The 18426-nt window shown below is 40.7% G+C and overlaps 1 protein-coding gene across 2 annotated transcripts in view; it reads left to right on the forward strand.

Moving 5' to 3' along the window:
• The window catches only part of NEDD4 (NEDD4 E3 ubiquitin protein ligase), a gene marked incomplete at its 5' end in the record, with an annotated part of 49308 nt that extends 41322 nt beyond the window's left edge, over window positions 1-7986 (forward strand). For both annotated transcript variants that reach the window (XM_083871141.1, XM_083871140.1), the window contains 8 exons: window positions 1065-1160; window positions 2159-2232; window positions 2384-2444; window positions 3022-3081; window positions 3175-3282; window positions 3876-3972; window positions 6067-6139; window positions 6218-7986. In XM_083871141.1, the coding sequence (XP_083727267.1) occupies window positions 1065-1160; window positions 2159-2232; window positions 2384-2444; window positions 3022-3081; window positions 3175-3282; window positions 3876-3972; window positions 6067-6139; window positions 6218-6320 (672 nt within the window). In that variant the 3' untranslated portion in view covers window positions 6321-7986. The remainder of the gene's footprint in view (window positions 1-1064; window positions 1161-2158; window positions 2233-2383; window positions 2445-3021; window positions 3082-3174; window positions 3283-3875; window positions 3973-6066; window positions 6140-6217) is intronic.
• Window positions 7987-18426: the final 10440 nt, after the last annotated feature.

Consider the following 18426-nt stretch of genomic DNA (forward strand, 5'->3'; position numbering starts at 1 on the left):
TTTTTCAGGGACTGAAAATATTTAAGTGATACAATGTAACATTTTTAAAGGAAAGACATGTCCTTTAGACTTTTCTTGTTAAGTTGGTTCTCTGATAATGGCTCTTATCTAGAATACTCATGGCCAAAATTATTTTTATTCTGTTTTTTTAATCTGTTACTGGTTTTGCAGCCCTTTAGGATTGCAGCATGTAGTTGCTATCTGTTTCTGAGTAATAGATTTGTAGATGTGTCCTGATTTTTTTTTTGTTTTGATTTGGTTTTTGTTCAGTACTCTAGAATGATGGCGTGGTTTGGGTTGCAAGGCAGGGACACCTTCCACTAGACTGGGTTGCTCCAAGCTCTGTCCAACCTTGAACACTTCCAGAGATGGGGCAGCCACAGCTTCTCTGGGCACCTTGTGCCAGTGTCTCACCACCCTCTCAGGGAAGAATTCCTTAATATCCAAGCTAAATCCACCCTCCTCGTCCTATCACAAGGTCCCCTGTTCTATCGCTCCTGTACTGATACTGGAAGGTGCTGTAAGGTCTCCTGGAGCCTTCTCTTCTCCAGGCTGAGCACTCCCAGCTGTCCCAGCCTGTCTCCAGAGCAGAGGTGCTCCAGCCCTTGTAGCATCTTGGTGGCCTCCTCTGGACTCACTGCAGCTGCTCCATGTCCTCGTGCTGGGGGCCCCAGAGCTGGGCCTCAAACTTCTGGTCACACTGCTTTGGATGGAGCCAGGATGTGGTTGGCTTTATCTTAATTTTCATTTCCTAAGGTTCTTTGTAGTAATGTCTGGCAGTAAAAAGAAGATAAATAGAGGATAAGAGAAGAGAAGAGTCCAAAATCTATTACTTCAGATAGTGCTATACCATCTTACCACCATTTTTCTATATGAGACATTTACATAGATTGCTGAACAATTGGATTTCAAAGGTCTTCAGAACTTCATACAAACTGCAGTGTCTCTGTATCCAGTATAGGATTACCCTGGGCAGAAGTGTTCACTGGGCTGTCAGGGAACCTCTTGCAGTTTATAATGTGGCTACTTTATTTAGTGTTTACTATTTTGTAATTCTTTCTTAGGATAGTGAATATTACAATTCTCTGAGATGGATCCTTGAAAATGATCCAACAGAACTGGACCTCAGATTCATAGTTGATGAAGAACTTTTTGGTCAGGTTAGTATGTTCATGTAATGTAGACTAGACAAAACATGAAAAAAAAATACTTGACCTGTGAAATTAGGGGATTTTGTCTATATGGTGTTAAGAAAACCCCTTTGCTCACTCAGCTTTTTCCACTTATGCAGTGCTTTCAACATGGTATGATAAAGGACTTGGAAATAACCAGAGCTTTAAAAAATTGCTTGTGCTTTTTTGTTGACTACTGCTTGCATTGAAATGTAGCTGATGCTGTGAAGGCAACCAAGACTAAGATACCATAGTACATTATTTGGTCTGGAGTAGAGGTTGGGTTTGTGTGATTGGCTGGAAAGCTCCTTTGGAAACTGATGGGATCGTTGGGAGATAACATGTTTCCTTTCTCTTAAGATGTACTAGAAACCTATGGAATAAATATGTTTGTTATTGCATACAAAGCTATTTAAGATAGGTCATGTAGAAATACCACAAGTCTTGAATAAAAATTCCAAATTACAGTTGCCAGCCAGATTTAAGGATAATAAGCTTTGTGGTCTTGTGTAACAATAGTGATCTTAAGAAGAAGCAATGAAAGTGTACATCCATGAAAACTGAAGATGAGATATTTGTCTTCTGAGGTTCTAGTAGTCACTTTTTAAGAGAGATGTGTATTGCTTCACTTACTGGAATCATTGCTGAAGTGGTTTCTGTAATGGTTTTGATTTGAGATTTGGAATGAGGGCTGGGTCATGGAATATGCACTTAGAGAAGTGTGCCTTACTCTGAACCTCTTTGGTGGTGTGTTGTAGCAGGCCAGAAAAAATGGAGGTTTCCCATTGCACCCCTCAATAATACTTTTTTTTTTTTTTTTTTAATGTATAACATTCTATTTATTAGGTTACCTGTGTGACTGGATTTATTTCTCATAGTTCTCAAGTTCTGCAATCTTTAAGAGTTGCATGAGTTACCTAATAGTAACATAGGAATGCTGTTACATATTCACCTTATTTAAGACCTGTTCTGTGCATTGCATTTAGACCCATCAACATGAACTGAAAAGTGGTGGATCAGAAATCGTCGTCACCAACAAGAACAAGAGAGACTACATTCAGTGAGTAGCAGCTGCTGTGGGCAATGTACTTCTCTGGATTGCCCTCTAGTACAGAGGCTCTATTTTAGCTTTATTTACAAAAGGAAGTTGTTGCTTTCTATATAAATCACTTTTATTTTAAATGTGGTTTTGTTTGGTTTGTTTTTTGCAGTCTTGTAATTCAGTGGAGATTTGTGAGCCGAGTACAGAAACAAATGACAGCCTTTAAAGAGGTATAGTTTTAATTACAAAATAAATTCTTCTAAGAGTTTGTTGTATCTGATATTAAGGTTCTTTGGACACTCTGAAGACCCACTAATAATTTTGTTAAAAGTATAAAAAAAGGCAGTGATGCTGTTTGTAGTGTCAGCTTTGAATTATTTCAGAGCTAAAAATATTTTGGTATGTTTTTACTGAGGTGTTTAATTCACCTTGAAAAAATTGCTTATTTCTCAATCCTGACTGACAGCTTTAGCTGTAGAGCAAACTATTTAATGACCAATGCAGAAATTAAACTTAATTTAATTATATTAGTTTGATTTAAACTAGGCAATTTACCCTTTTTTATACAAATTGTATTATGTAAATGATATTCAGACTTCCATACTCATCACTCAGTGTTGCACAGAAAAGATGTGAGAAATCAATTAAAAGTACTATAACAAAACTGGGGGCTACGGTGTCCAAACATCTGTATTTGATATATTGCTTTGGTTGTGTTTATTAAAGCCTCTAAATGTCCTTCTCCATGACTAAAAATGCTAAAATAATGTTGCCTTGATTTTTACAAACTTCTCTCATCTTTTTTAGGGCTTTTTTGAACTAATACCACAGGATCTGATTAAAATTTTTGATGAAAATGAGCTAGAGGTAGGTGTATCATGGAAAAGAAAACAAATTATGTTGAAATTTTAGTTTACTGACTTAAACTTTGGTGTTGTTTATTTTTCTTTATCTGTGTAGTTATTAATGTGTGGACTGGGAGATGTGGACGTGGCCGATTGGAAACTACACACAAAATACAAAAATGGCTACAACATAAACCATCAAGTAATACAGTGGTTCTGGAAGGTATAATAAAGTTCTAAAATTTTCTTATTGAAAATGTGTTCAAAAGCTGCTGCCTTTCTGCTAGTTTATAGTTTCATTCATTAAAAGGTTAGGTAAATATTATTTGACCATTAAAATTCCTGAGAAAGTAAGAAAACTAACTATGAGATGCACGTTAAGAATGTAAATGCAATACTGATGCTTGCTTTTTAAAAAAGATCCCTGTCTGACTGGGGTTAAAAATATTTGTGTAGGTTTTCCTGGCATGGTTACACTAAAGAGGTGTTAAACTCTTCTGTTTAATAAATTACAGGAATTTGGCTTCTAGTTCATAACATCAAGAAACTTCAAAGAAAGTAGGGGGCCAGATCTTCAAGGGAAGCATTTTAACAGCCTGCTAAGCCAGTAACCATACTCTCGTTACAGTGCCATTAAAAATTGTTGACTTCATAGCTGTAAGCAATAGGTAGAGAAGTAGGCTGTGTGTCACTAAAAAAAATGCATATGTATATCACAGATAATGATTTACAGGTAGATACTATGTTGCATAAGTCTACTAGCTTAAAACTTGAATTTAAAAATAAATCTTTAATTGTAATCATTATCATACATAGGCAGTGTTAATGATGGACTCTGAAAAGAGAATAAGATTACTTCAGTTTGTTACTGGCACATCACGCGTTCCCATGAATGGGTTTGCTGAGCTGTATGGTGAGTACTTGAGATTATCTTCACAATTAAGTAACAAAGAACCTGATACCAACATTGTCCTGATCTTTGACTTCAGACACTGTCAAATTATTTTTCAAATTTTGTTCTAAAATTTAGTAAGTACTGGCAGTTACATGAAACAAAGTTAGAGAAGAGTCACTTATATCATGTTTCCCATGTTCTATAAATACTTTGTTTTAATTCTGGTTTTGGAAGTTTTTAAATGTATAGGAGTTCTCAAATGAATGTGGATTTTTAAGGTTCTCAAGAGCTGCAAAAATCCCTGTTTAACACATGATTGAGCTTGAAGAAAATTCCCAGTTATCCAAGATCTGATTACAAAGACATGCTGGCATCAGCAGTTAACTTCAGTTCCACAACTGCTTTTATCTGCTCATAAGCCACGGTTGTACAGATGCAGTTGTTTGTAAGGATATACTCCAGAGGGGACCAGTGAAATGACACGAGTTAAACATAAAGTACTGAAACTACAACGCTGAGAATGAAACAAGCAGAGGACAGCAGGGAGTGAATTTCAATAGCAAAGCCAGAAAAGCCACTGAGGGCAAGCAGATAGAGCAGCCCACAAAGGGTGGGGATGCTTGGCTTAGGGGAAGTCTGTTCTCAGCTGCCATCAGCTATTATGTTTTCTGGTAGACTACTTTATTAAGGCTAAAAGTGCTTGAGATGCTGTGCAAATGACTGAATAGCCTAACTTGCTTCTTTGATTAAACATTTCCTTTTTTATAAACAAGACATTAATTTGTTTATAAAACAAAAGGATTGTGAACAAAACCACCCATCATGTGTTCCTATTTCTTCATGTCTTAATTTTCATTGTAAATACTTGGTTTATTTTTTTTCTGTTGTTCCATCAGTAAATGAATTGTGAGTTCCAGTGGGGAGAACAGTGTGCTCAGCAGGCTCAGCCATGTGTCTGCTGCTGCACCCGAGCCTTGGTACAGCTCATGCTCATCACAGGGGAACCCAGCCAGAGTTCTGCTGCCTCAGGAGCTCTGCTTATTAGTCGAAGAACACTATTAGAGATAGAACTAAGAATTGATACAGGGCAAGAAACTGCTGAAGTTCTTGGCTTCCTTCTGCCCGGAGATTAGAATACGTCTGGGCAGTCTTCTGTAGTTGTATTCACTCACTCGTTAATGAAAAACTCAACTAGCAGTTGTCTTGTACGGTGCTGTTTTTTCCTCTTACAGTTATTTCTGTTTTACTATGGCCAGCGTGCCATCCTTACCAAACCCCAGTAACAATTATATTTCCCGTACCTTGTGTTGAAAGAGCTGTATGTGGTTTTTCAGTGTTTTGTGCTGGTCTGTAGCACTTTGCTGCTGCTGGGCTGTTCCCTTCCCATGCCCGCTCTGCAGCCCTGGAGCCTCTTCCTATCGGAGATCTCCCTCTGGTGGCACAGCCGGGCGTTTCTGCTCCTCAAACACCCAGTGCTCAAACCCACAAGTGCTGGAGCACTGGGGCACAGAACAGACGTTTTCTGATGAGATAGTGAATTGTCTTTCTTTTTTTTTTTTAACTGCACGGTCTTCCTCCAACTTAAGAAAACTGTTATAAAACGCTCTTTGTGTATACTTGGTGAGAACTGAGGAGTTAAAGAAACTTTGAGAGATGAGATGCTGTAAGACAGTTGTTGAAGGGTAGAAGGAGCTGGGGCTGCCCTTCCTAGCCAAAAATGTTCTCTCAGGTGCAAAAGAACATCGTGGGAGTACACGATTGCCGTGTTTCCAAAAGTTCTCAGTTACTCTGTGTTTTGTTGCGTTTGTAAAGGTGGACATTGACTTCTTTCTACCAGATTATAAAACTTGGCATGTGGTAATAAACATCTGTAAGTTTTTACATGCAAAATTTATAACAATATAAAATTGTCTTGTCCAGAAAACTTCAATGGCAGCTACTATGCATATACATTTAGGTCTATTACTGCCTATAGTCTGTATTTTATTCATATAGATAGCTCCTTCTAATGTCAGAACTGGATTACAAAACCCCCAAATATGTCATAATTTGAATCTCTGATTATAAAAGGATTTCATAATAAGGTGAAAATTGATGTGCTCTTTTCTTCAGGTTCAAATGGACCACAGTTGTTCACAGTTGAACAGTGGGGTACCCCTGAAAAACTGCCAAGAGCTCATACCTGGTGAGTATTTAATTCAGATAAATTATGACCTCCAGTAAAAGGGATAAAATACTTAAAGAGTGTTTATCTGTTTTTCAGCTTTAATCGGTTGGATTTGCCTCCATATGACTCGTTTGAAGATTTATGGGATAAACTTCTTCTAGCGATTGAAAACACTCAGGGTTTTGATGGGGTTGATTAAGACACAGACATAAATTATGTTGGTCCAGTGCTGCAATTTCATTTTAAGGGTTTACAAAGAAATTTGAATTTTCCAGGGACTACCATTGTATTTAGTCACATGGCTATTGAATCTTCATAGTATCATGTGTAAAATAACTGAGTATTAAAAATTGCTAACTTTTGAAGAGGTATTTTGTCATTTCCATAGTTTTGTGTATTTGATGATACATGCAATATACACATTGGATCAGCCAGTGCCAAGTCAAAACCTAAAATGTTTTTAGCAGTTGCCTCTTGTACAATATTGGAGACTGTCCTGCAGTAAACTACTGAAGTAAAGCTGTGAAGAGATCTTCGCAGAGGATTTAAATTTGATTTGCTGCTTTAAGAGGAACAACTGAAATTGTTAAATTGTTTTTAAAAAAACCCAGCCAAACAAAAAAAAAAACCCCAACAAACTTCATGTATTACAATATCATAATCTACGCTGCTTCAGGCTCTTTGCAACAGATCTGCCCAAAGCACCTTACAATTCAGCATATTAGATAAAACATTGGAAAACATTTGTTTGCAGAAGACTGACTTGCTGACACAGTTCTTAGACTTCTGTTTCTAACTTGCTTTTGCTGAAACAGTGTAACAAACCCAAGATTTTTATACAAAACAGATAAGCAGCATAATTCTGAGTTTTAATGAAAAAATATATCCATTTTTTGTTTGAATTTGTATACTGATGTTGGTTTATTGAGTGTTCATCACTTTTTTTGATAAATTTGTAGTTGAACAATAATATTTTCAACTCAGCCTTTTGCAACAAATCAATCTTAAAGTGAAATTTGTATGGATATCACTCAGTATTTAGTTACTGATAGTTAGAGGCCTTTATTATCCATTCTTGCAGTATTGCACTACATAACAATAAAAGAACATGTTTACAGGGTTTTCTGGGCCAAATTCAGCAGTCTGTTATGTGCAAACTCCTCTGACTGCATGGAGGTTATGCACATGTGATCAGGTGCAGAATTTGGTTCTGTGATATGTTTACAGGTTGCTAGTTTCTACAGCTGCATTTTTATATTTTTTTCTCCAGTGTTAGTCTAGAAACCAAATTTGTTAATACAGTATAACCAAAGTCATAACCAACAATGTGCAATTTATTGTAGATCAACTTGTCATATATAAATATTAGTTTGATTTCTTTTGTAAATGTGGGTATTTTTTGTATTAATGTTAACACTTTTTTTGAGCAAGTGCTGGTTAAAATGATCAGCAAAGTTGGTTCTGAAAGAAAAAAGTTGGTTTGTATACCTGGCTTGCTCAAATTTTAACATTTTATTACCAATATGATCTGAGGAAATGACAGTACCTAGCTTTGGCCAGCAAATTTCTGTTTAGTCACAGTCTTTATAAATATGCAAGAAGGAAGTGTAGCACATCTCTCTGAAGATATGTAAATTATGTAACAAATGTTAAAGGGTCTTAAGGGATATTTAAAATCCCACTTTGTTTTATCCTTTGACTAGGTCATTAGGACTGAGAGTATTACATGTAAATAAAGGTAACTTATACAAATTTCCCAAATCTATATGCAGTTTTGTAAAACGTGGATGATATATCAGTAAATCTGTATAGATTTGAATGTAGCAGGTTTTGTTGCATACTTTGAAGTATAAAATAAGGATCCTGAGAGCATAAATAAAAGTTTATTCTAATAACTTGTGATTCAGTTCTTTGAAGTGAAAATCAGTAATCTTGAAATAGCAAGAATTGAGTAATTTTTATACTCCTAGGTAGGCCACAGCAGTAGTTCCACCACAACATGCTGCTACTTTTACAGAGCTGTGAAGATGCAGCAGTGCTGTCTCCTGGTGTTCTGCTCCTGAGATGTGCAGCCTTGGAAGCATAGACATTGTGTTTTCATAGCAGCTCTAGGTCACTGTCAGCCTGCAGACGCTGAGGGGAGCCCCTCAGCAAGGCCACTGACCAGGTGAGGCAGGGCCAGGCTCCTCCCTGCTCTGGGAACCTTCCCAGCAGCTGCACAGCTGGGTGGGGAGTGGGAGAGGGGCCCTGAACCCTGCACCAGCAGCACATCCTTTCTGTGGGCTCTAAACTAGGTTTGTGGGGGAGTGGTGATGGCAGCTTGTGCTTAAGTAAAGGAGAGGTTGATGGTGCTGAGTGTCATAGAATGGCCTAGGCTGGAAGGGGACCTTGAAGAGCATCCAGTTCCAACCCCCTGCCATTGGCAGGGACACCTTTCACTAGACCAGGCTGCTCAAAGCCCCATCCAACCTGGCCATGAACACCTGCAGGGATGGGGCAGCCACAGCTTCTCTGGGCAACCTCTGCCAGTGCTTCACCATCCTTGCAGAAAAGATGGGGTAAAGATTTAGATACCTAATCTAAAGCTACTCTCTTTCAATTTGAACCTATTCCCCCTTGTTCTGTCACTACATGCTTTGCCCCATCTATCCTATAAGTTCTCTTTAGGTATTAGAAGGCCATAATTAGATCTCCTTGAAGCCTTCTCTTTTCCAAAACAGTCCCAATTCTCTCAGCCTTTCCTTAGAGGAGAGGTACTCCAGCCCTGTGGTCAACTGGGGCAAGGGTGATGGGGGTGAGAGAGCCTTTGTGGAGGATGCCACAGGCTGAAGGGGCCCTGCCTTGTGTGCCTGAGCACAGAGGCAGGCAGGGAAAAGCCAGGGAGCAGTAAAAGACATGGCTGGTATTGCTGGATGGAGGGAGGACTGTGGAAGGGGCAAAAGGGTGGTGCAGACCCTTGAGGGAAGATCCTGGTCAGGACTTGCCCCAGGCTGCTGTTTGTCATGAGGAAGGGAGCAGAGTGGTTTTTGTAGCTTCTCAAGGAATTCTAGAATTGTAAACCCTGGCTCTTAGGGGAGGCTAAATTCCCTCACATCTGTGGGCAGGGCAGGGCAGTGCGAGGGGAAGCAACCTGGGAGGCTTCTGTTGGAAGTCATGAACAGCCAAACAAAGGTGCAGTCTGGGGCAAGCAGGGAGGTGCTCTTTGGGATCTGCTGCGTGTCCCTTTGTACTTGTGTTTTCTGCACATCGACCTCTGTATTCCCTGAAGCACATACACAGAAAGAGGAGGAACTCCAGAGACACTCCTATGAACACCAATTTTCTTCACCAGAAACAGTTCTACATGTCAGCTGCAGGCTTCTTACTGTGGTCTTGCAGAGGAGAGGTTTACAGCTGCTTCCTTGTGAGTCAATGACCAGCTCTGTCCCACTGATTTCATTGCTCTTAACACCCAGATGCAGGTGCCAGGTGAGGGGTAAGGAAGTTCCTCAGGTAGGTAAGGGGAAAAATGGATATAGGGTTGATGTTTGGTAAGAGATTTTGTGCAGATCTGTTTAAGAAACATTGATCTATGAAGAGACTGAGAGATGAGAAAGATCTTGAGAGTAATGTATGTTCCAGGGCAGGGGATGGATCACAACAGGAGGGGAGAGGATGACTGCAACAGGAATAGTTTTGCTTTTCTCAGCTTTAAAAACACCACACTGAAAATTCAGGGGAGTTTATGGTTACAGTTTTCTGGGCTGCTCCAAGCTGGAGAGCTGTAAACGAAGCAGTTTCTTCCTGTTGGTTGTGGCTTCTGCAGCTCAGTACTGATTCCAGACATCTCGTATAGAACATGGAGGCTCCAGTGGAGGCTCTGCCTGGGATTTGGACTCTTGGCTGGGCTGGGAGTGGCTGTGGGGCCTCCCTGGGCACTGGAAATGGCTGGGCCAGGCCCCTGGGGTCGGTGGGTGATGGGGCACAGCAGGACCTGAGCTGCTGCCACAGGGGTTAGATGTGTTAGGGTGGTGTGAAACCTCCAGGAGACTCTTCAGGGGCTGAACTTCCCTGGGAAGTTAAACTATTCCTGTTGCATGTTTAATAAGGGTGCTGATGGTGTTTATTTGTATGTTAATTATTACAGTTACATAGTAAAGGGTATTTCCGAATAAAGAATTACGATGCTTTTGAAGAAGGGAATTTAGCCTAAAAAGGGTAAGTATATAGATTAACCTCAACAAAGACTTGCAGTGGAAACTTTAAATTTTTTTTTTTACTCTGAAGGTTATGTCTGTGTAACTGCTCTGCAGTCTGGTGGTAGGGAAATGAGACTTTAGGCATGGACAAGACACATTCAACACTCACTTGGAGGTTTGGGGCAGTGGGTAGTGTGGGCTTTTCCCTTCAAAATTAGTTTCTTTCAACAGACAGGTTTTTAAGTGGGTGTTACTTGTATCAAGTCTGACTTCTCAAGATGGTGCAGGTAATTCTTCAGCATTCTGGCTGCATCATGAGGTAGAGCTGTTTGTTAAAAGGAAGTTAAAAACAATAATTTCTATAGAAAGTGCCATTGAGTCTTCACTTACACAGTTTGAAGGACACATGACTTAAATTCTTTTTACTATTAAAAAAAATCACATCTGTAAGCGTATTGAACAAGTTGGGGTTTTTTATTAGAGATTAGGACTAATGCATCAAACCTGGGCAAAATACATGAGTGTAAACTACTAATTTTCCTTCTTTATCCTGTTTATCTCTCTAACCTTGCTATTTCATGCATACTTTGTAGCAACTTTGTAAGCTATCTAGTGCCTTGACATTTGATTTGTTCTGTAGATCCATAGCACAGTTTGGTGCTATTTCACAAATTGATGACAGCTTTACAAAAATCTGCAACGTGTCCTTGAAATCCAAGGCTGCCTCTGGCATACGTGTCCTTTGTCAGCACAGATTTCCTTGTTTTTTCCTTTTGTACTTTTTTTCAGTGCAATTTCAGTATTACTTACCAAATACATGATACTCATCAATTCCCTAGGGTGTGAATTGCATCATGGCAATGGTAACATGCTAAAACATATGAAATACTTAAAACTGATTATGTGTACTTTTCAATATTGTTTTCATTTTACTAATTTCTTGTGTGGTCAAAAATAATGTCAGTCGTTAGGAGATCAGACTCCTCTCTCATTTTTCTGTCTCTCATTTTTCATCCTGTCTATGTGTGTTTTCCTTTCTGTTTCTCATTAGGTGCTTGAGTTCTTCACATAGGGTCTTATGATATTATTTTTCTATGAGATTCTGCTTTTTATGATGCAGTTTGTTTATTTTAATATCTCCCCTTTTTAATCAACTATTAAAAGACTCACTGCAGTTCTTACGATGTGAACTGGGAGGAACTCATTTATCTGCAGTCTGACCACCACCCATACCTCTGGGGCCATAGAAGCGTGTTTTTGAAATGTCTATACGTTTAAAAGACAACCCACACCTACCATCTTCCATGGTTATAAACAGGAATTAAACGTTTAACAGCTGCCATTTTGCTCTGCAGCATCACAGAATCAGTAGGAGATGCAAGCACAAGCTTTGGTGCTCTTATACTAAATCATTTTTCTTTGAAGTGGAGACTTAATTGCTTTTTCTCTGTGGAACATATATCATTAGCATGCTAATCAGAATACAAACAACTCACAAAAGGGATAATGAGGGAGAACTTCCATGCAATGCTTGGTTTATGTCCACGTGATTCTGTAGAAAAATGTTTTGTTTTGCTGAGCTGTCCTTAATTTGAGGTTTCTCCTTTAATGAGACTTCAAACAAATTTTGCATTGTAGGTTTCAGGTTCTCATCCCAGAGAGAGGCTTGGGATTTTGGGGAGGGGGGAGGCCAAGCAGCTTGGAAAACCTAAACAGACATTAAGTAAGTGAGCCTGCCTCTTGAGGAAAGACAGATAAGGCAGCCTTCCCAAATGTGACAGAATGTAAAACTTCCTGTTGAAATACACCACAGTCTAAAAACATACATTACAATTTGTTTTTCTTAATCCATTTTGAGTTTAATTTAATGGTAAATGTTTTCATAATTATCTGTTAGTTTTTCTGTTATTTTCTACAAGCTGAAATATTTCTGGTTGGGGTTTTGTTTTGAGGGCTGAGAGTATGACCTTTTAGAGGCTCTGAATACACCTCCTTCTATACACTGCTGCTTGGGAGTATGCAAAATGCTAAAGGTTTAAATCAAATTGCCCTGAGGACTGCTTACTGACCTTTTGAATGCAAAGCTGTCAAAACCTTCAACTAGGCATCAGCTAGAGAAGAACATTTAAGGCAGATCAATGCAAATAGAAAACAATGTAGTTTTGACTTTTGGTAATTCCTAGTTAGTGAAAAACAGTTCCTGTGCTGCAAGAGCAAGCAAACAAGCAAACCCACACTGTGAAGGAGTTGCTGTGAGTAACATGTAATAGTTATTTTTCAGGGAAAACCTCTTATAATGTACTTAAGAAATTAGAAGTTTTCATTAATTGCCAAATCCTGATATAGTTATCTGAGCAGGATGCTTCATTGACTTCAAAGGGATTTTTGTCTACTTAAGGAATGCAGGGTCAGGCCCTTAACTAGTGATAACTTTCTTCAGTGGGTTGTCAGATATGACAAACTATGCCATTTTAATGGAGGTTACCCTGGCCAGGCCATGCCATGCCATCCCTTTGTCTGGAAAATCTGCTTTCCTCCTTTGCCCAAGTAAAGGAATTTCTCTCTAGAAGATATCAGAAATTACTTTCTAGCTGAAGCTGTGATTAATGTGAATATATTTTATTTATTGTGAACAGCTACAACACATTGTTTTCTAGTTATGATAACTATATAATAAATTCAGTTTCAGAAAATGTTTGATGGAGTTATGAGCCTCACCCATTCTATGTATTGCTGACCAGCAATTAGTTGTCCATCCTTAATAGATTTATTCCTAATTAGTTGCTTATGCACTATTGCTTGCTGTAATGCAGAGTTTTAAATAAATGCCTGCCTTTCTATGTAGGCCTACAGAAATGGGCCCAAAACCAGGGGACTGAGAACCTGTTCATTCCTATTTTGAGTATCAGTCCTGTAGTTGTAGGCATCCTGTGCTGAAGACTCACAGAATAATTATTTCACAGGTTAGTAAAAAGTAATTCTCTGTGCTTTATCAGATTGTTACAAGTGCTTTTCTTAGTATAGTTAAAGGTTAGCTATCAAGATGTGAGGTACTGCTTCATCCAATATAATATAATTGAACTCTATTAACTCTATTAATGTAGCTAAAATATATTATTTTGAAGATTAATTAATTTTGCTATTCTCCACTGAGAATTTGAAGTCTGACTGTAAGCCTTTCTAAGATCAGATTTTCATTTATATAAATGTCTACAATTTTGTAAAGATAAGAGGTGAAGTTGAAATTCTGCTTGCTTACATAGATCTGAATTTGAAAAACAAACAACATTTTGGTCACGTAAATGCTTTTCTGCACTGGAAAAGGTCCAGCTATTTAATTGACTCTTAAGGTGCAAACAGGCTGCATCAGTTGATCTCTCAGTGCAGAAAGAAATTAATCCTGATCATGCTGTATCTAATTGAAGCAGCTCAATTAGTTGGTGGGGGGCTGCAGCTGCTGCGGAGCCAGGCTGTGGTGGGGAGTGGGCTCCAGGATGAGACTGGGGCTGTCCTGCACTGGAGGTGTTAGAGGGGCAGGCTCCTCCTGAAGCCAGCAGGAGTTTGCAAACCTGGCAGGATTTGGAGGGCTGCTGTCTGTATGTTGAAGGTTTGCTGTGGTTAGGCATCATGCTTTGGGTGCTGCAGCTTGCTGAGGCTGGGTGGGGTGGCCCATCTGCTCCAGATGGGGCTTCCACCCAGTGACTTGCAGTGGCTTGGTCCTCAGTTGAGCACATTAGGCCAGTTGAACTCCCTAACTTGTCATAACTGCCCCACACACATAGCACACATACTTTTTTCCCCTAGTTACTTTGCATGAACATTTTGGTATGTATTTCATATGTGTATTATTTAAACAATACAAGTTCCATCATGTGCCAGCGTCTGCTCATGGTGATCTTACAGAGGTATCTGAACACAAATGACAGCAAAATGTTATTTAGCATTTAGCAAACATAATCCTGGACTAATGATTAGCAGCACAGATAGCTGGATAGCAGCACAGTTATACTATGAGCAGCTTTAACTGCTGGTTGCTCTCTCGATGTGTTATGCAGCCATACCTGTGTATGCCACACACTAAATTGCACCAGGGAATTAATTCCAGCAAAACAAAAAAAAAGTTGTGATTTGCCCCCCAAGTTATTTCCATCAGAATTATTTTTTTATTTTATTCCTTGCTTGGTCACACAACCTCTTTGAAACTGGCAGTGCCTGTGCTGGGTTGGCAAGTGCTGAATTCCATTAAACTGAAGGCACCTGGGGATGTGCTTCCAGCAGAGCTTCTGATCTCCTCCTGCTCTGCTGTACCTTGGCAGAGACCAGGTGGAGACCTAAGCCAGGTTAATAACAGTGCAGGAGAAGGAGAAATTGGGACGGGCTGCTTTGTTTCCCCACAGTCCCTTGGGCCATGCAGGGCACTGTGATCCAGCCATGTCTCCTGCCTTCATATCCTGTCCAGCGCTGGGCAGAGTTCTTCCAGAGCCTTTAAATAGGGGAGATCCCCACGGGCCCCCAGGTGACTCCTGCAGCCCAGCTGAGATAAAATCCCAGCAACTGCAGCTGATGGAGGCAGCAATTTGGGCATCAAAAGAAATCACCCGTGCCATGCCCAGCTTTTGGCTCCCCTCAGCTCGCTCCTTGCACCGGGGTGTTGCCTTTAGCGGGTCAGCCCGAATTCTCGGTAAAGCTATTTTCATGCAAGTCACAGCTCCGTGTGGCCCTTCAAAAACATCTCAGTCTCCATCCCCAAAGCCGCCTTGTGCACCGGGGCATTTGCAGGCCGACCCTCTGTGTGCCTGTGAGGGGGAGGAGGTGCTGGGAACATGCCTTGAAGGCTTCAAATCTGTTTATCTTCACACTCCTGAGAGGCGATCGCTCTCCCGTGACAGGGCAGTGCGCTGGAGGGAGCAGCGCTGGCAGCGCCGAGATAAACCGATGGGGCACAGCCTGCTTTGGCCAAGTGGCCTCTCCCTGACCAGCAATTCCTTATGCCTCTGTGAGATGAAATGGGACAAGAGCAGCAGGAAGCCTCCTCCAATCCTTCTTTTTAATAGTTCCTTGGGATAAATTGTAGATAAGAGGAGAGACCACATTGTTGACATGCTGAGAATGCAAAGACAAAGGAAAGGCAATCTTTCACAGCAAAAATAAAGAGATATCTGTACCATGGTATATTCAGCAGTATGTCCAAATGCTAGCTAGCCTCTGACTTGCCTTGTTTGTCATTTATTTTATTTCTAATATTTGTTTTATCATTGCAAGCATATAAAGGAAAAGAGGAAGAAATTACTTGCCTGTTTCCTGTTATAACAGCAGAATGAAGGTAACTTACATGGGGATGAAAGGAGACCATATTTCATGCCTGTTGCTAAACAAATAGCTGCAGAACAGTGGGTTATCATGATAAGCATGACAGACTAACAAAAAGCTGCCTCTGAGAGATTCCTTTGTAGATTCAAACATAGAAAAGGGTAACCTAGGAGATATTTTCTTTCTGTTTAGTTATTCTTGGTCTGATACTTATTGTATCGACCCAGTGCCTAAACACTTTGATTTATGGAAGATAACATCAGAGTACAGTACTGCAGAATTTTCAGGATTTTGTTTGTTTCCATATTGGGGAAAGGTTTGAGAGAGGAGACTGCACTGAGCCAATTGAAAAATATATACATGGCAAATGCATTTTATGGGACAGCTCCCATAAAAGGGGAGTCTCCACTTGCTGGCTATTCCTGTGCCTTGCAATTTCTATGTATGCATAAACCCTTCATGAAAATACTCTGTGTGCTTCAGAGTGCAAATTCCAGCTGCTGCTGCCAGTCTGCTGCCACTTTGGTCCCATGCCAGCCAAGTGGTGAGGACTTTCCTTCCAGGAGTGCTGAGCATCCCTGAGCTCAGAGGAAGTAAATGGTGCTTAGCTCCTTGTTTGGGAGCCCAAGGTGGCATGGCAGATGTGTGTAGGCTCTCTGGCCTGGGAAATGTTCATGGTGGTTTGGCTGATCTGAGCTGCTGTCCCATGCTATTGCCATACCTTCTGCTCTATGTTGCAACTCTTGGTGTTTCTACCCCTAAGAGCCAGGGTAGGGAGATTAACCAGGAGAAAACAAGCTCTACTGAAAACCAGAATTTTCTGGCAGGTTATATGTTCAGAGAAATTCACTGAAGCAGAGGAGCATCAGCTGTGGCATGAAGGCCAGAAGAGAGAGCTTGAAGCTGCAGTAAATCCGAACTCCACACCATAAAGTCTTTCCACTGTATGTGAGGGCAAGAGTGCATCTGGGATCAGGTATGCCCCATTTTCTGTAGCTGTGTGGTTTGTTAACAGTACCAACAAGATCTGGTGGCTTGCAAGGAAACAGCAGGCTGACTGACCAAAACTATTTAGGTATTTTTCACACCTTTCAGTAGCAGCAAATGGGCATGGGAGTGCAAGGGAATGCACTTTGCCAGATCCCTGTGAGGTTGCTGTTCCAAACTGCCTGTGGTTACCTCCATCAGCAGGGGAGAGGATGTTGGAGTGTCATCTATTTCCTTCTGAAATTCATGCCAGGGTTCCTCTTCATTCTGTGATGAGCCTTCAAGGGTGGGGTAAACAGCTGGATGCACTGTGAAACAACCTGGCAAAGGTACACCACTGATTTGGGCCAGTGAAACACTGGAAGATGGCTGGAAGGGGAAAAATGCTAATACAGCAAATGATTTTATTGCTTTTATTTTGGAGTTGTTGTTTTATGACAAGATCAGATGAGATCTGTGTTAAAATCCCTTTGTCAAGAGTGTGCTTTTCCTATACAGGAAGGCTCCCTGAAGATAAAGTTCATTAGCATCCCAAGGGCTCAGTCCAAAGTGTGCTTTGCCCATCTGCTCATGGAAGGAGTGAATCTCCTCTGAGAAGGCAACGGAGATGGTAACTGTACACGGGTTTAGAATGAAACAAGAAACTACTAAGTGACCAAATGTGCCAAAAGTAAACATTTTTATGGTGGGTCTTAATAGAGTTAGTGTAACATACTTAAAATCCAGGAATACAGTTGTAATTGGGTCAGAAGTTTGGCACGAGAAACAAGAAAGTATCTAAACATGCTTACAGTGACACCAGATCAAAAACACTCGGAGCAAGAACTGTAAGGACAAAAGGGGCTACCCTGAGAAGAAGAGTTAATGACACCCTGCCAGGAGTGCAGCGTCGTGGCAGCCCCTTAGCTGGGCTTTGGGACTCTGTCTGAAGGCAGAGCTGGCTGGTGCAAATTGCTGTAATTCCCCTGCAGTTAATGGGTTTCTGGCAATTACCACTGCTCCCAGCCTGCCCTGGGCTGCAGCTCCTGTACTGCTACAGCCACACTCAGCTGCCCGTGCTGCTGGTACTCTGCAGTGCCTGGAGCTCCAGCTTCCTCCACACCAGCAGTGACACCCAGCAGCTGGAGGATGACCTGGGACCTGGCACTCGTAGCTGGGAAGGGCTAAGCCTGTTGGGGACCAGGATAATGATTATATGTCCATTTGAAAATGAATTTTGACTCTGGGACCACACTACCCCATCTTATGTACTACAACTAATTGAGGATAGTGATTGCACATATTCCAGTGGGGACACTTTAAACTGCTGTAAATAACTCTCTCCCCACCTCTCTTGTTTCCCACCCAGAGGTGTTCATTCCCCTCCTTTTCTGTTCCATGACATTATGGTGTTAGAGCACAGCCATATGAAGACAAAACAAGAGAAAAGACCATGTGGGCAAAACCACTTTCCCTTTGCCAAACTTGTTAGATCAGGAGGGATGCAGCAGCATGTGGGAACCCAGCTCAGGCCATTTGTGGCCATACCAAACACCATCCATGCTGCTGTGACAGCTTTTTCCAGACCACAGGGATGAAAGAGCTAACATGATGCTATTCATTTTCTCAGATAGGGGTGAAATGCTCAGTGCAGAACTGACCACAGAACAAACAGGACTGTTTCTGGTTTAAGCTGAAGGAGATGTAAATGTTCTAACACCAGAAAAATCTTGTTCTAATGTGGAAAGAATCTGCATTCTCCATCCTGGGTTTGTGGCTGCAGTGATCTCATAAATACAGAGTTCACCTTGGGAAGGTCCAGTTAGTGAATTTTCAGCTTCTTTCCTTTTC

This window comes from Zosterops lateralis (assembly GCF_965231275.1).
Source record: "Zosterops lateralis genome assembly, chromosome: 13".
Classification (NCBI taxonomy): domain Eukaryota; kingdom Metazoa; phylum Chordata; class Aves; order Passeriformes; family Zosteropidae; genus Zosterops; species Zosterops lateralis.